General features: G+C 45.8%; 1 protein-coding gene across 8 annotated transcripts in view; it reads left to right on the forward strand.

Moving 5' to 3' along the window:
• Nucleotides 1-6,061: 6,061 nt before the first annotated feature.
• FLI1 (Fli-1 proto-oncogene, ETS transcription factor) overlaps nucleotides 6,062-18,102 on the forward strand; it is a 170,393-nt gene continuing 158,352 nt past the window's right edge. The window contains exons 1-2 of one of the 8 annotated variants that reach the window (XM_007495111.2): nucleotides 6,062-6,296; nucleotides 7,896-8,003. In XM_007495111.2, coding sequence (XP_007495173.1) covers nucleotides 7,938-8,003 — 66 coding nt within the window. In that variant the 5' untranslated portion in view covers nucleotides 6,062-6,296; nucleotides 7,896-7,937. Of the gene's footprint in view, nucleotides 6,297-7,895; nucleotides 8,004-13,731; nucleotides 14,060-14,504; nucleotides 14,527-14,637; nucleotides 14,737-15,009; nucleotides 15,098-15,209; nucleotides 15,279-15,498; nucleotides 15,812-18,102 lie in introns of those variants that run through there. The other 7 variants (XM_007495112.3, XM_007495115.3, XM_056794592.1 and 4 more) reach the window with 7 other exon arrangements.

Raw genomic sequence — 18,102 nt, forward strand, 5'->3', positions numbered from 1 at the left:
AGAACCTACTCATAGGCTAGGCACTTTGATAAACAATGGAGATACAAAGAAAGAAAGAAAAAAAGTGGTCCCTGTTCTCATAAACTCACAGTCTAATTGTGTTTTTGAAATGAAGAAATCTGTCTTCAGAAAGGTTAGGTGACTTACTCATGGTCCCACTTATAGGAGATGTCAAAGCAAGGATCTGAAATCAGTTCTTCTGATTCCAAATCCAGCAATATTGCCATTACTGAAATGGTGTCAGTTAAATTACAGCCATTTGATTTATTAACAGAAATGGAGTAAAATTAAATTGTAAAAAGAATAAGGAGCAAATTGGAGGTTTATATCTAAGACCTTGAAATCCAGAGTCAGACTCCTTCAACTAGACCCACAATCTCTTAGAAGAGTGTAGTTGTAAAGAACCAGAGTTCCTTTAACCCAGAAGCTGTTGAACTTTTTGGTCTTTAGACTCCTGTGTACTCCTCACAATTATTGAAGGCCCTCTAAAAGAACTTTTGTTTATTTCTTATATCTTTTGGTTTTTTTAATTATATTAGACTTTAGAACTTCTTAGTGTTATTAGCAAAATAATTTTTACCTCAAAGACCTCACAGAGTCTGACCTGCTGCTCTAATCCTACTCCATCATTTTATAGCTACTGAAATTGAATCCCAGTTAAGTAAGTTGTTCATAGTCAAGTGATGGAGCCAGACGAGTCCTATTCGTTTTTTGTAGAATTGCAACAATTAGCCATAGTGTTATCGTTTAGACTCTATCATGAAATAATCCTTAATGAGATGTGTGCCCTCCTCTTCAACTCTTAACCCAGGATACCTCAGGGACCAGCTGCCTCCTTTCCTGATCTTAAGCACATCCTAACCTGACCTCTCCCGTTCCCTACTCTCTTTTCTCTCTCCTTGTTATCAACCATCTTCTAAGATATGGTCCATCTCAGCTACTTAGTAGCCAATAGTCTTGGACAAATTACTCTTACACTCTCAAACTTTTCCTTTTCCTTTTTAGTCTGAAACTATAAGCATGTATACTTTCTTGCTCTTAATGAGAAAAAAAACACTTTGCAAACTCAAAAGTTGTATAAATCTGAGTTATTATTTTATGTTCTTTATGAAAAGATGAAGAATGGATGGAGAAAAGGATGGATGTAGAATGAGAAAATATAACTATAGAGTAAATCAGTCCCCCTCTTCACTTTCCCACAAGGAAAAAAGAGAAACAGATGAAATTGGCTGAATTGTAGGGCATGTGGAAGTTCACTTTTCTTTCTCTTGCTAGTGAAAATTTCCAGATGATTGAACTCTATTTCTTGAGGTCTAGATTGGCCCCTAGATCAATTTTCGGCCCCAGATCCAATGCCAACTGTCACTCCTTTAGCTCTGTAGATATGGACCTGATACAATTTCTCTCCAGTTTAAACTAGACCAAAGGTGGTATGTATGGACAAAACTCTTATCTTGGTCAGAATGGACCAGAATTCAGTCACACTTTAGACCTTTAGACATTGACTAGTTGGGTAACTAAGGACCAGTCATTTAACTTCTAAGAAACCACTCAGCTAAGTGTCTAAGTAGATAGAGTACTGGGTCTGGATTCAGGAAGACCTGAGTTCAAATGTGACCTCAGACACTTACTAGTTGTATGAGTCACTTAACCCTGTTTACCTCAGTTTCCTCATCTATAAAATGAGCTGGAGAAAGAAATGGCACAAACCACTCCAATATTTCAGACAAAAACAAACAAACAAACCCAGATAGGGTAATGAAGAGTTGGTCACAACTGAACAAAAACAACCCCCAAAATGAGAAAGGTACCTCTAGGGCCAGTCTAAGTAAGATTTCTGTGAAGCTCATATGAAACTATAATCCTAGAGGCAAAATGAGTCTCCCAAAACTACATCTAGTCTGACAAGCTTATTTTATTTATTTTAATTTTTGAACTTGCCCATTTTATAGTTGAGGAAACTGAGTAAAGAAGGTGAAGTGATTTTCCCAAAGTTAGTCAAGTGATGGGTCAGTTAGGGTTCTGAACACAAGATGTCAGAACCAGTGCTCTGTCCTCTTTATTATACTTCCTCCTAACACGTGGAAAGTGCTTTGAAGCCGTTAAGGCTATATAAATAATAGTTTCGCTTGTATTTCTGGTTCTGAACCTACCACTAAGTAACCTTAGGTAAGTCACTCCTTTTCCCCTCAATTTCCTCTTCCCTAAAAGAGCTAGTTAAGAGTAAATAATCTCTAAGATTACTTTCAGCTCTAACATTTTTGGTTTCTGCCACCCCAAATTCAATTTATATATCTCTATGTATGTCAGGAAGGAATCCTAATTATCTTTTCGACTGTTCAACTCATCTAAGCACTTTTGAAATTATGTAGCCAAAGTGGATTGATCACTGTAGTTGAAGACAAAAAGAACTGAGTTCAGATCCAAGGTCAGGCACATTCTAGCTATATTACCCTGGGCAAGTCACTTAACCTCTTTCTCATCTGTAAAATGGAGATAACAATAGTACCCACCTTCCAGAGTCACTTGTGAGAATAAAATAAAATGATATTTGCAAAGCATTTTGAGACCCTTAAAGCGCTATTTGAATTATGATGATAATGATGGTGATGATGATGGTGTTGCTTATTCCTTCCTGCCAGATTGAGTTCCTACAGTGCTGAATTTAAGGGGAATCCTGGGGACTTCCTAGAGGCAAGTGAGGTAGGAATTAAGCTTCCGCTTCAGAAGCCAGGTGAGGTTCTACCCTGACTCTCCAGCTTGTGTTGATACACAAAAAATAAAGTCACTTGAAGGGGTGGGGGTGGGGTTCCATGAAATTCATCAGTGCCAACAGCCAATCAGAATCATTCAGGTAAAAGCTTCTCCTACTCCGCTTTGTTGTTGTTGTCTAATGATGAGGTGACCATTTCGGTTGGTCTCAGTGCAATAAACAATTTGTTTAGGGCTTACTATGTGCGGAGTAAAATACAATGATTCAATGAGACTTGTTTCCTCCTCCTCCTCCTCCTCCTCCTCCTCCTCCTCCTCCTCCTCCTCCTCCTCCTCCTCCTCCTCCCATCCCTTCCTTTTTTACTTGTCTTTGTTTGGGGAACAAGTGAAAAATCCGAATTCTTACTCCATCTTTCTACTCTGCTTCCCTATGTAAACAGAGCCAGATTCTTCTCCATCAGTTATTCGAGTTTCAGAATATTTCACACTAAGAAGAAAAAAGAGCAGCAACTTTGAACAGAGAGAGAGTTTAGTGTCCTAGGGCTGATGGGTTCTAAATCCAGAGCCCCAGGGACTCCAATAACCAACCATTTCGGAAGGAAAGGGAAAGCATGGGGTAACTGGAAGTCAATCAACAATCTATTCAGTCTTTTATTTTTGTTCGTTTGTTATTGCGTGTCAAACACACTGCTAGGCTCTGGATAAACCGCAACAAAATAAAACAAACTCGGCCTTCAGAGAGCTTACGCTCTGTTGGAAAGAACACTAGATCAGTCAGAAGAACGGAGTTTCCAAATATAATCTCTGAGAATCCCACCGAGGCTCAGTTTCCTAGTCTGTTAAAAAAAAAAAAAGACAAGAATATTTGAAGTAATAATCCAGAAGAAAAGTGCATTGCAGACTGTAAAACCCTGAAGGTGGATTTGAGCTATTAAGCATAAATAAGAGTCACAGCAAATAGCAGTCCCTGAGTCTGAGGAACCTCTTTCCACCACCCCACCCCACCCCAAAAATCCGTATTCAGGGAGGGAATATAGAGTTTGGGAAACTGGAGAACTCGAGTAGGAGGAGGCTTTCTTAACAATTTTAGAACAAACCTGGAGAATCCCAGAAATCGGGAGAGGGGAGGGGGGCAGCGTTCTCTCACTAATGAAGTCAAAATAAATTTCGGGAAATAGGCAATTGAGGCCATTACCTGAGTAACTCAGAAATACTGTTCCTCCCTTCCCCTACTTACGCCCCCACCCCATAAAAAACCACCCTCCTCGAAATATTTGAATAGTTTAGGAGAAAGTGAGATTCAGCTGGAAGCCTCACTTCTCCCCCTTCTCCACTTAATGTTGACCTAGTTCATCTCAAAAGATATTTTCAAATATCCAGTTATGAAAAAAATATTCACTCTTGTAACTTAGTATCCTATTTAGAAGTGGAAATTGGGTTGCGGGAGTGTGTGTATTTCGTTAAGATCGTGTTATGTCTGTATTTTCTGTCTTTGGGGGACAAAAAATAACCTCCTAACGTGTTTTTTTGTTTGTTTGTTTGTTTTGTTTTGCTTTTTAGATTTTATCTATAGTGAGGCAGAGACTTCGTCCCTGGTCATAGCTAAGCCTAAAGTCTTGTTTTCCTAAGAAATTGTCAGGAATGCACTGGGCGCTCCGAGCCGGCCGTCAGTCAGCGCCGAGTTCATAGAGCTGCAGTCACGGGTCCTGGGTTGGCCTTTCACCTCTCGGCTCTTTGCGCTGCTCTTATTAAGCAGCAAAATGTTTCAATATGTTGGACTTGGGGGGGAAGGCCCGGGAGAGAAAAATCGGGATATTGTTGCGAAGGAAATAATGAATAACCCTGCTGCCTGTTCTCTTACCCCCCACGTGGGAAGACCTGCATTTTAAAGTTGGCCTCCCCCTCGGAGGGAAGCCAACTGGTGAGAAACCACTTTCTCCTCTGGGTCGAACCCCCCCCCCCCCCCTCCAGCATCCCTTCCTATTTGAGTTTCGTCGGGAAATAACGTTATGGTCATTATTCCTAGAGAACAAGGAGAACAGAGCAGGAATTTGGTTCCGGAAGGGAGAAAATCGTAGCAAACCGGCTTCGTGAGGGGCTAGAGTGCAAGAATTTTGAGTCAGTGCGCCAGGGTTCAAATCCCGACTCTGTCACTTAACTCTGCGATCTTGGACAATTCCTTAGTATCTTTGGATCTCAGTCTCTTCATCTGTAAAAAGGGGAGAGGGAAAGGCACAGAGTGGATGACCTTTAGAGTTCCTACTAGCCCTAAATCTATATAAGCCAAAGATCAAAGCAGTTAGGAGGGTGTTTGCAAATATATGTCCTCTCCCTCCTTTTCCCGCCTCCCCCCCCCCCCACCCCGCCAACTGGGTCTGCGTCTTCAGTTCCTTGGGTCTCTACAGGGTGTGTACGAAGTGAGGTCGGTAAAGGAGGATTCTGAGCTCTGGGTCCTGAAACTGGGACTCTGGAGGGAAACCTACGAGAGTGTGAAAAGAGTAGATGAGAGACAACATACGTAACTCATCAGAGACGCCGGGGATCTGTTTGTGTGAAGAATGGCTCTGTTACTGTGTGTGCAACTGTGTGAGCGAACGTACATATGTGCAGGGTGAAATTTGAGACACCATATGAGGCTTGGTCTACACAGTCTATGTAGAAGGCTGAGTAATTATCTGAATTATTTAAGGCAGGTAACCAACAAATGTTCCCCGAAGCAAACAAGTCGTTAACAAGGGTGTTTTTAAAAATGCCTCTCAGACCAATCATCCAGGTAATTGCCTCAGCTTTCTGATTTTGACTTTGCCATTGTAGACACAGACTAAAGAATGCGTCTAGGAATGAGTTTTGGTTGGGTTGGCTTATCCCTGGGGGAACACAGAGTCTTTTGGTTGGAGTACCATTGCCCTTTCAGTAGGAAATGCTAAACAGTTGGAAAGCTACAGGGCTTCACATATATTTTTAAAACCTGGGGAATTATCATTTTAATACAGATATTTGAAACTTCCTAGGGAAAAATAATCAGTTTTAAAAAGGCCTGGAGCTCCACTCAGCGTTTCCTCTTGGCTTCTCAATGAACACACAAACTTCATGCTGAAGGATGGGTATAATAAGTGGATTTGTAGATGGGCAGGTTTGTTGTTTTAAAAGTCCTTCAAGTGTAGATGTAGATGCAGTCCAGGGGGAGAGGGGCTGGTGACAGATGCTTGGATGTCCTGTTAGAACAATTCATCAGACAGCAGTTGAAATATTGATAAGAAAACGGAAATCAAATTAAAAGAGGGGAAAAGAGAGAGGAAGAGGGAGAGGGAGTGTTTGAGAGTGAGAGGGAAACACACACAAATCCAGTCCATTACTGAAAACCCCCCTGAGGATAGGAATGAGCTGAGGCAGGCTGTCTGGATGGGTTGGAAAGAAAGGAAAACTTTAACTTCAGTCCGGCTGAGGATCTAGCAAATTTAATCCCACTGACAAGGTATCAGTGTCTGAAAACACAGAGATTCGGAGGTGGACTGGGGCGTCATTTCCCATCTTGAAGTTTGCACTCTTCCATTCCTGCTGGTTAAGGGGAAAGGGTGTCTAAGGTGAGTGCCTTCTTTGTGCTCTAAACCAGGGGGTGGGAATATGAGATGGGGGAGGACAAGTTCCTCCTCTGGACACTTCCCCTGGACTCCTTTGAATGACAAGAGGGTAGCAGCTAAAGAAGCAGACCAGGTTTTTCAAGAGTTTTCTTTCTCTCTATGTGTCTGTCCCGTTCGTCTCCTCCCCCCATTCCCTGCTTTTGAATTTCACTCTGAATATTTTCAAGACCCATAAGGAAAAGAGGGGTAAACCCCCGGGAAGGGTCACTCTGGGGGCACAGAGGGAGGAGGCCAGGCAATCTCTGCTCCAAAGAAATGTACCTTGTCCCTGAACGTGTGTCTTTCTGTTGTGACTTCAGGAGCCAAAGAAGCTGGAATTTGTTAGTGGGGGAAAAAGCAGTTTATCAGAAACACATTGGCTGCCGGAGAAGCAGGCTGCTGCCACGTTTAAAAAAGGAGGGGAGGGAGAGGGGAATTGAGGGGGAGACAGAGACAGACAGACAGAGATAGAGACAGAAAGACAAGGCAGAAAAAGACAAAGAAATCAGAGACAGAGAAAAGTGGGAGAAACAGAAACAGAGAGACGATGAGAGTTGTATTGAAAGTAGACAGAAGCTTTATCTCCCAGGAGAAATAATCTTCAGGAAGCATCAAGGTAGTTCTTTGGCATCTACTGAAGTAAGTCCTCATCAACAGATAGAGTTGATGCAGATAGATCCCTTTCCAATATTTACCTAGAATCTAGATATCTCCGTCCTTAGAGAAATACTTAGAAAGCTGAGACTACTGGGTACATTTTCTTGTCCAGTACCAATATTTCTACAGTCTAATCTTCAGGGTGTTTTCTGATACAGAGCAAGAGATTAAGGAGGGAACCTTAATACTAGGCCTGGTTAGATCCAAAATATTATTGTTAAGGTTTGGGGGTACTGGAAATACCTAATAGGATAACCAGAGACAATTAGAATCCTCCAAAAGGGATGTATGGAACCCGTAAACTAAACCTTAGAAGTGATAAATCAAGAATGGAAAGAGTAGAACCAAGAGTCCAGCTCTGAAAATATCAGTCTCTTGCTTCACCTTGAGATTTAGGACAAGAGTTTTTCCCTTTCCCTTTCTATTTCCATCAGGCCCTCTTGCTACCCTTTACCCTTTTCTTCTTCCTTAATTTTATTATTTTCCTCCCTCCTTTGCTTAACACAGGAAGAAGGGGAAGAAGGGGTGTCCCACCTTAGCAACTACTTAGGCATAAAGGAAGTATTTGGAGGAAGAGGAAGGGGAAATAAGAGATAGATGGCTTCTATCTAGCCAGAGAACACATGGGAAAGGGACAAAAAGAAAAGGAAAAGTAGAAAGGAATGTGCTTTGAGTTACTCATCCCAGGAACCCCTATCTTTATTAATAGGAGTCAACCAAGTCCAGTAATTTGCATCCCTCTACAGAATGCTCTGAAGGGTCTCACATCACTATGGCCTAGCCTCAGAAAGTCCAGCACTTTCTTCTTCTCTTTGCAGGCCCCAGACCAAATAGCCTCCAGTTACCACCACTCTTGCCAGTCTCTCTTCCACTAGCAGGTAACTGATGGATCTGTTCTCCCCACAGGTGGATTTTCAACCTTTCTCAGTCCATCCTTGCCCACAAAAGATGTTTCAAACTGTCCCAGACACATCGTCTTACGTCAAGGTAAGACATGACATCATCTTTAAACAGGTAATGACTGAAGCCTTTCTCCTGTGACCCCCATTCAGTGTTCAACATGCCACTCCCCATCCCTTTGTCAGAGGAATGAGATGAAAGAGAAGGGTAGAGGCCTTTGGCTTTCTGAATGTGCTGGTGATTGAAGGTGATGGACAAAAAAGCAAAGACAAGCCTTCTTCAGCAAATCTCTTTTAAGGGTCTGCTGCAGGCAGAGCTCTGTTCTAAAAGATCAGAGTGGAGGTGGGAAGTGTGTGTGAGTGTGTGTGTTGGGGAAGGGAGGTGGGGTGAAAGGAAGGTATCAAAGTTTGAGCACAGTTTTGTCTTGTATTCAAGTGGTCGTGGCATAGTCTCTTCCAGGCAAAAGTAGAACAGAGTAAGGACGACTAATTGGCCCAGGCTAGGCTAGGGCTTTCCAATTTTCTAAGTGTGATGGGATGACTGGAAGAAGAGAGCAATCACCGTGGATCTCCATTCGTGCCTGCATTTGGGGGATTCCTGTGACTTGTTACTGTCTTGGGATGTCCTTTCTCGTTGGTGCAAACTCTATGTGTCTGGTTCACTTTTTTCACTTGTCTCCCCTAATCGTATCCTCCTCCTATGTTCCCCTCCCACTCCCCTTCCTTCACCTCCTCCCCCCAAAAGTATAGCAGCTATATTTGACTTGGTATGGAGGGGTGGTGGGTAAGGGTGTGGGTGTTTTTCCCCACAACAGCTCCCAAGAATGTAAACAAACCAAGGCGGGGACATCTGGGTTACACGTTTAAGGAAAGTCTACAGCGTGCCACCGCCCGGAGTGGGGCGGGGCAAGGCGGGGCAGACTTGGCGGACCATTGGGAGTGGGGGTGGGGGGGGGAAGCGGGAGAAGGAGGGGAGGGTCGCAACCACAGTCACAGGAGCAGCGAGTCTCCCTTCTTCCGAAAGGCGACCTTGAGTTCAGGACTGTCTCCTTCACTGCCTGTTTCGAGGAAGAAGTAACGGTTGCCAGTCACCTTTAACTTTTCCCCTCCGCCCTCTTTAACCCTGTTCCCCATGTCAACGTTCTTTCCCCAAAGTGCAAGTAGATTCGTGGAAACCAATTGTGCATGCAGGTATAGAAAACATATAAAGGTGTGCGTGTGTGCATGTGTATGAGTATATGTGTGTGTGCGCGCGCCTGTATGTGTGTACGTGCACATAAACGCGCCCAGAGGTGGAGAATGTATGCATTTCCAATGTACAGGACTCTCTTTGTGAAGATGCTTGTACCCTAAGGTGATAATGAGCAAGTCGGAGAATCACTGGGCATTCAACCAACTGCCACTAATTTGCATTTGAGAACTACTTAGATTAGTTCGTCCACCTTAGGCTACACCTTAGCATCTAGGCTTTAATTTAAGAGTAGGGGCTATTCAGATCTTTTGCCAAGAAATTGGAGGGTATATTTGTTTTAATGAAAGTCTGTGCATTCCCAGTGTTCAAGAAATTTTCACTCCCAAATAAATCAAATCTTCTTAGAGTTAAGTCAGTATATTGAGGCTGCCCTGAAACAAAAACTAGAAATGTGGGAGAAGAGTTAAGTTCAGAGGCCTATCTTATTCACCCACCCCTATACCCCAGGACTGCTGTACCTGGCACAAACATGCCAAAGGAGGGACATTTGGGAGTATTAAGCCTTGCCTGAGAAACCTTGCTAGGCTAGTAGACTAGGTAGGATATCAGGGAGTAAAACGGGAGAGCCAGTGCCTGGGACAAGAGTGGTTTTAACTGCTGGAAGAGGGGAATTAAGTCAGAAACCCCTTTTAAGGGGGGAAAATGGATTTTTCTCCAGCCACAACATTTGTATTGCTGGACAAAGAGGAGCATTGATACAGGCAAAGGGTCTGCAAGCAGGCTACAATCTTGGGCTTGTTCCTGGTGTTCCCTTCTCTGACTGTTTGCCAGCGGGGGCACAAACAGACTCTAGGTTGCCAAGCTCCTGACATTCCCCTGTCAAGTTCCAGTCCTGGAGGTTGTTGACAAACATTCATGAAGTTTAGGTTGGTGGGAAAGCCAGGAGTGGAAAGAGCAGAGCTCTAGCCCAGGAGGTGACAGGACCAGGCACTCTCTCCAACCCTACTTCATAGACCTGCCCAACCCTTGAATCCCAGGAACTGAGCGGAACCACGGCTCTCCAAGCTTCTCTCCCTACCAGGTGAAGATAGATGTCCATCCCAACACCCCTTCACTCCAAACTTTGCTGCAGATAAAGAAGGGGTGATAAATTTGAAATGAGGACAAATTGAAAGGGAGAGAGAGAGAGAGAGAGAGAGAGAGAGAGAGAGAGAGAGAGAGAGAGAGAGAGAGAGAGAGAGAGAGAGAAATGAATGTGGTGGTAAGGGGAGAACACTAGATGTTGACAAATGGTGGCCAAGTACAAGACAGAGAGACCAAAAGAGACAACTGATAGCTTTGGAAAAGATAAAGGGAAAGGAGAGAGGATAGAAAGGATTCCTGAGTTCCCTCTTCTCTAATCACCCCCTACCCCATATCTGATTCCCCTTTACCCTGTACTTCTCCTTTAGCCCTTTTCCCCATAAGAGGTGATCTGCTTACTCCTCTGTCCCTCTCTCTCTTGTCCCTAGCCCAAGGACCTTGAGATTCTTTCTTTTTAACTCTTCAAAGTGACTTACACCAAAGCTATTTGTTGTCCTTCCAGAGAAGCTTCATGGGAAATGGGTGAATCAGGCAAGATTGGGGGATTTTGGACATGATCCCTTGGTCTTTAGTCTATGCTTTTTATCAGCTAGGTTTGGGGACCTTCTACCTAGATATTTTCCTCTTGGAATTTAAGGGTCCTTCAAGACTTGTGATGCAGAGAAGGGCTCTGGGTTTATGGAGATAGCAAATTGTTGGTTCTCCATTCCTTGTACCCCCTCTCCAAATACCCCAACAACCACTGTGTAGTTTCTCCCTGACCTGCTCCCTGTGCACCCCCTTCACCTCCCACGTAGTATTTTTAACCAGCTTGGTGTTAAGGAAGAAAGAGCAGAGTTAGTGGGTGGGGGTGGGTAGAAGGCTTTAAATCTTTCTTCAAATCTCCAAGTAGATGAAGTCTGAGGAACAAATTCAAAGCAGGCGCGCCTGGAGAGCCGTCTAACAGAAATATTCCCCAGCATTCAAGCGCATCCAGGGGCGGCTCGAAGCAGCCTTGTTTGGCTAAGGTCAGACGAGACTCGAGTTCTCCAATAAAAATAAATCTCAAATTAATTATGGCCTCGAGCGAGGGGCCAGACACTTGAAGCTGCAGCACTGCAGTCTGGGTTTTTGGCGTTCTCTCTCCCACCCCCCGCCCCTCTTCCCCACTCCCCAGCCTCCCTCCTCCCCCTTTGCCAGTTAGACTCCAAGTTGAGTTGTGGTGGAGTAGGGAGGAGGAGGAGACAGCAGCCAAGAGAGACACCCAGCCGGGCCTGGCATCTTTCGGGGTTTCAAGTGAAGGATCCACCCTCGTCTACAGGATCAGAGTCAAAGATGCAGCAGCTCTAAGAGTAGCTGCTCCTCCCTTTCCGCAGGGATAATGGGTACCAAACTGGTTGGTGCTAACTGAGGCCAGGGACAAAGAGTCTGGAAATCTCTTAACCCGGTCAAAGAGCTGTGTGTAAGGGAGAAGGGGGAGGGGACTGACTGACTGACATTCAGAGCCAAGAGACATTAAGTTACATTTAGTGGCTCTGCTCCCAAACTGAGCAGAAAAAGGGGGTTCCTAATCTTTATGGTTTTTTTTGGAAGTGAGGATAGAACAACTCCATCACTAGCCACCTTCTCCACCAAGCTCCCTCCCCCAAATATCAAATGAGTGTTCTCCATGTGCAAATAGATACAAAGACAGGCAAATAGACCCAGTCTCAATAATTCAATTACATAAGTATTCGCTTAAATGGTTTTCTTTTCATTTCCACAAATAACATACCTATATATCTTAAAAAAAAACTTTTATTTAACCTTTGCCTTTTATTTTATTTTTTACAGTTAGAAAATAAAATTGCATTGGTCCTGAGCAGCTTTTTATTTTTATTAGTACAACTCTTCTTGGGTGTAGTAAATCAGACTGAATAGAATTCAGGGCACCTTTCCTTGTTTTGATAGTGGAGGTGGTGGGGGGGTGCACTGGAACTGAACATCCTTTAGGTAAAGTGTATTCTATTGGGAATTTGTGTAAGATTAGGAAATCAAGACGTATGGAAGTGGAGGAGAGACAGATACAGAAGGGGAAAGAGGGAAACTGAAAGGAGAGAGACAGAGACAGAGAGGGATGGGTAGGAGGTGACTGGGAGAGACAGAGCTCCTTCAGGGAGAGGGTTTTTTTCCCCCCCTTAACTCCCAGGGCAGTCTTTCACTGTAGCCTGCCTGACCGCAGGCTCTCTATCAATTTGTCTCAATGCAAACATTCGAAATATTCTGTTTGGCTGCTCGTGAAAACAATCTGAGCTGCCAGGATCAAACCATCTTTCCAGATGTCTGGTGGTAACCACATTAAACAGGGCAGAGTTGTTTACTGTTGTGTTTGGTTTGTTTCTTTCGGGATTTTGGGGAGATGGGGGCGGGGAGAGGAGATCCAACAGTAAATGCCGAATTACATAAGTGGAACCGAATTGTACACCAGCTTGTAGGTTTCGACGCCCTAAGAGAAACGACTTATTTCTCGCAAAGTCACGCAGTCTGAGGAGTAGATTTTCTTCTTTTCTGGACTCCTGGGAGACAATTGGGGGCTGGTAACTTGGGAGACCTGGCAAAGACGTAGGCTCGAGGTAAAGAGGCTATTCAGAAACCAGTACAAATTTATGTGTAATTTATGTCTCTCCCCACCCCACTCCCACCTTTAAAATTGCTCAAACTTTGTTTAAAAGGCATGATCACATAGTTGTTTTCGATTCGACGTTCCAATGAAAGAGAAGGAGAGAGAAAACTCTTTCGGATTATCTGTTTTAATAGTTAGCATCTTCAATGGAAAACGCAGGTCTCTCTAAAATGCTTAACTTGGGGAGGGGGTGTGTGGAATGTATTTAAATGACCACTGGAATAGAGACCAGAGTTGTGCCCCCGTGTTCACCCAAAGTGGGGAAGGAGCGTCCATAATCCCACGAAAAGGAGTGTATTTTAAAGCAAGCGGAATGCTATGGTGAGGCTCGAGATGGGGGAGCCTCCAAACCTAAGTGGTATTGTTGTTCTATACCACGCGTTCTTGCTGTCCTAAGGAAGGGGGTCACTGTCTCCGTTTCTTGTTGAAAATGGAGAAATTTGGATTTGAGGCGGGGAGATGAGTCTCATTCATGGGGTTCCACTTGGAAGTGGGCTTTTTTGCTCCTCCTGAAAGTCTTGTTATTGTTTGAAGGTCGGCAGAGTATAGACTGAAAAGGAAACAATTTGGGGATTGAAAGGATGTAATTCATTCTTACTTTCCCTTTAACCTCTTTCTTTTCTGGAAAGCATGTGGAAAAGCAGAGGAGAGAGAGAGAGAGCCTGAGTGGTGGAAAGAGGGAAAGGGACGCTGGAAAGGAAAGGGTTAAGTCTGATTTCTTTTAATTGAACTCCAGTCCTTGTGGCCCCAGGCAAAGGGGGGGACCTGACCCCGCTAGCAGTAACCAGATGTGGCGGTCTCGGGGGATCCCCGGAGCAGACCCCAGGATTGAGAAGCAGACAGGAGGAGGGGAGGGGGAGCAGGCCACAGCTCCCCCCTTCTGCTGCTCCCCCCACCCTCCCACCCCCACCTCGGCTGAGTCTCAATAGCTGGCAAGCTGCACCCGGGGCTCCAGGTCTGGTCACGTTCAGTCCCGTGTCTGTATCCGAACCGAAAATTGGAGCTGAATTGATGAGGCTAATTTCAAGAGAGGCTAAGGGGGAGGGGGGAAGGGAAAGAGAACGAGTGAGCTCTCGGGCTCAATTGCTCTTGAAGAAATAAAGAATTAATAAGTCACTTCTGCTGCTGCCACGGAGACCTTTTGATTTTTTTTTTCTCTCTAATTCACTTGGATCTTATTCGGATTTCCCCCCCTGTCGGACTCTAAAATAAAAGTGAGAAAGTCCAAAGTGTGGTCAGGAGAGCGCTGGACAAGGTAACCTGTTTCTGGAGCACCGAGGATAAAGAGAACCCTGGCTGAGTCCGCCCGCCAACCCTCTTCTCCTCCCTCCGCGCTTCTATCCCGTTTCTCCACTGCCCTAGTGTTCTGGGCGCAGGTCTAGGGGTGGGTGGAGATCTACGGGACTCGAGACTACCGGGGTCCCAACAGTCTGGGCTTCGGCTGGGGAGAGGGGAGGGGTATCGTTCGAGAGGGCTAATGGGTGGAAGTTCTCGGAAGAGAAAAGTCTGTTTTCTTTGCAGTTCTCTGCGACCGTGGCTGGCGGAACTCGCTTGTCTGCGGTCCAATCCACCCAGTCCATTTGCAAGAGACAGGAGGGTTGTTTCGGGACGACAGTTAGTTAGTTTCTCCCAAAGGCACTGATGTCTCGGCAACCCTTCGGGAGGGGTTGGAAAGCATGGGTTGGCCTTGCAGCCTGATGTCAAGAATAAATGGCTTTTGGAGTAAGTGCATTGGGGCTGGGTGGGTAGTTACCCCAGCATCACGGCCTTCCCCCGCACCCCCTCCAAAAAGTTCTCCGGGGCTAGGAACTCCCTTTAGTCGCCCGTCTCTGCTAGACCCCACAGCAGGAGGAAGGCTTCGGGTGACTGCGAACTCAGAGAGGTTCGAGGAGAAAGGGAGGGACGTTGGGAGGCTGTCTGTCTGAACTTCACGTAAGAACCAGAGTGCTCCAAATTCAGTTTGGGGAAGAAGGGGCGTCTGAGGGGATGTGGAGGGTCCTGTTGTGAAGGTATTCAAATAACCCCCCCGGTGGGCTGAGCTCCTCCTGGAGGACTATTTGTCTGGTACTGTGAAAATTGTGACCGACCGTAGGGAACGCTTGGAAACCAGCGCTGTGGCTGCGACTTTAAATGATTATTATTACTACGCTTCTGTTCCTATCTACATCGTTCCCGGTATTCATCAGGGTCACACAAACCCCAGAGAACTTTCCCGGGTTTTTTCCCCCCCTCTAAAGTTTTTACTCCGGCTGGAAAAAACATTAATGAAAATATCTGTGGGAAGAGACGGAAAGTGAGTGAGTCAGGCGGGCTACGTTCAGCCAACAGCCCCAGGGAGAAAAGGGAGGGGGCTGGAGGGGGGTAGGCAAAAACGTTTCGCACTTGACTTTTTTGGGAAGAAGCAAGGGGTAGGTGACTCTTGGGGGGTCAGAGACTCTGAAACTGCAGGAATCAGGCTGAGCACAAAACTGAGGGTGGGTAGTAGTATTGTTCTAGAGTAGCTCTTATCTCCCTGAAACTAGTATCCTGTGTGTGCCGCGTATGAATGTATCTACAGTATCTACGTGTATATTTATATAGTGTGTGTGATGCAAAAAGCAGGACCGGAGGAGGGGGGGAGGGGGAAAGGGAGAGAGAGAGAGAGAGAGAGAGAGAGAGAGAGAGAGAGAGAGAGAGAGAGAGAGAGAGAGAGAGAGAGAGAGAGAGAGAGAGAGAGAGATAGGACTTCCTTTCTGATTCGCAAAGTGAAGTCACTTCCCAAAATTAGCTTAAAAAAAGTTTCATCCGGTTAACTGTCTCTTTTTCGCCCCGCTACAACAACAAACGTGCAAAGCGGGGAAGAGGGCAAGGAGCTCACTGGGGGGACGCGGACAGGGGGCTAGGAGCTCAAGAGGTGCGGGAGCGGAGGCAATACGAAGGGGCTGCGGGGTTAGGCTCTAACCGGGTCAATGTGTGGAATATTGGGGGGCTCGGCTGCAGACTTCGCCAAATGGACGGGACTATTAAGGTAAGAGTCTGTGAAGGGGATTCGGGCTGACGGGAGGCAAAGCAGCTAAGTTGGGGGAGCAAAAGGGGACCGCCAGACTGGAGTGTGAGGATGCCGGGGTCCGGAAGACGTGGCTGCTTTTCTCCTTTATTCCCCTGCTTTCCCTACGTTTCTTCTCTTTCCGTTCTGGTTCGAAGTTTCTTGTTATGGAATAGGTGCTGGGAGAGGGAAAAGGAGCACCTCACCAGCTTCCTGCGTTCCCTAAGGTGGGAGTAACCTCTACACAACCCCCAAATCGGAGCCGAGGTCACCCAGTCCCACAGCCGGACATCTTCCTCTCCCAGCTCCCAGAGCCTTCCCTTCTCACTTATTGCCGGCTGAGGCTAATGATAACTGGAGCAGGGTAGGGGACGACCCCGGAGACACACAGCCAGGTACCTGGGGAGGAAGCTCGGCTACAAACCGCTCCCCCCATCCCAGCTTCCCTGGAGCCCCCGCCCTGAGGCACTCCCCTTCTGCCTTCTGGGATCTGAGAAGCAGAGGGAGAAGAGGAGGCTACTAGGTTGTCTAGTGGGCCCCAGGGCAAGCAAGTGGATTGGTTTCAGGGCAGGGGTGTGTGTCTGTTGGTCTGTCTGCAGTGGGGCTGTTCCAGATGTTAGCCCCTGTTTACATGTCAGCGCTGGGCTAGTTTCCGTTCCTTCTGTTGCTTACACTGACTCCGGGTTCTCTGAAAGCCCAGAAGCTGCCGGGCTTTACCTGAGACTGCTCTTCTGCCTTATTTCCCAACTCCTTGCGCCCCCCCCCCCCACCTCCCCACCTCCCATACGTGCGCCTTCTTAATTTTCTATTCCCTGGCGAAGGGGGAACGGTAGGGGGATGGAAAGGGGCGGACGAGACGGGACGCGGGAATCAGAGAAGAGAGTGGGCTAAAGGCGTTGTTCTCTGAAGGAAGGCCCAAGATGGTTTGGTGAGAGAGTAACTAACTGTTCAAGAGGCGGGAGGCCGGCAGGCGGCTTAGAGCTCAGCTGGGAGCAGGGCCCAGCTGCCCCAGGGACTTTAGTGAGAGTTGCTAACCTCTCCCAAGGAGCCACCTCTGTTCAGCACAATGGCAAGTGGAGAGATCAATGAGTCTTTGAGTGGACTTCCACTCACACTTTTTATTCATCTTCTCCCCTCCCGTGGAATTCCAGGAGAAAAGTGAGGAGGACACACATACCCACACCCCTCATTCTCCTCCACATATACAAACGATGACCTTATGGATCATTAGTAAAGGAACAATTTTCATGTCTAGCAGAACACCAGATAAACCAGACCAAGACTGGGCTATAAGGATTGGGGACAGCCCAGCACTAAGCAAAGAAAGTTTATCTGGAAAAGCCATTAGCTGGTGAACTGGGGGCCAGGTTTCCTCAATCCCCAAGACCTAAAGGAGAGAAACTCCCTACTTGGTTTGGTGCTTTTTAAAGAGAAGTTTGGTGATAGTAGGTTTGAACAATTTCAAAAGATGCATATAGCCTGGGTGGGGTCTGAAAAAAATTTTTTTTTTCCCTTTGCCTTCTGCTTCTGAAAGTTGAAATTTGCTGATCTGGGGAAAAGACTAGTAACTGCAGGAACTTGAAATCTCTAGATTAGATAATTGACTGATTGTAACAAGTGTAAGTAGAGAGAATATGTAAGAAGGGGATGCTTAAGTAGAAGGTACATGGGTAGAGACTGGGAGCAGGAAGACACCTGGATAGATACTTGAAAGAAAGGAGGGGTGAGGCTATTTTAAGAAGGCAAGAATTCTACTTTCTGTTACTGAAGTGGTATAGATATCTTTAAAATCTTTCTTGACTTAGGGAAGGGGAGGTTATTCATATCTAATAAACTATATATAAAATGCTGTCACTCTGTTAAAGTGGGCATTTGCTACCATTCTCATCCAAGAAAGCCACCCCCTAAATCCGGAAGGGCGGGGAACATGCCTCAGGGTCTTGGTTCTTACCCCCTAAAGAGAAGTGAAGCAATATTTCTAAACGACTCAGACCTCCAAGCACAGGCCCTTAGCAAAGGGAGGAAGCTGTGGTCTTTGTACCCAGAATGTGCCAGACTCTTTAGACACACACAGGACTGGTATGGGCAGCCAGCAAAGCAACGTCCTTGTCCCAAAGGGGGCAATTCGATTTATTCCTTTTTTAAAAGGTAGAGCAAATTCTGTAGATTCTTCTTTCCCAGGGTGGGTACAGGGGCTGAAAGGGTCAATTTCATATGTTCTATTCAAGTCCATATATACCTGGCTAAACAAACCCATTCAAGGAATGGTGGAA

The sequence above is a fragment of the Monodelphis domestica genome, chromosome 4 (assembly GCF_027887165.1).
Source record: "Monodelphis domestica isolate mMonDom1 chromosome 4, mMonDom1.pri, whole genome shotgun sequence".
Lineage (NCBI taxonomy): Eukaryota > Metazoa > Chordata > Mammalia > Didelphimorphia > Didelphidae > Monodelphis > Monodelphis domestica.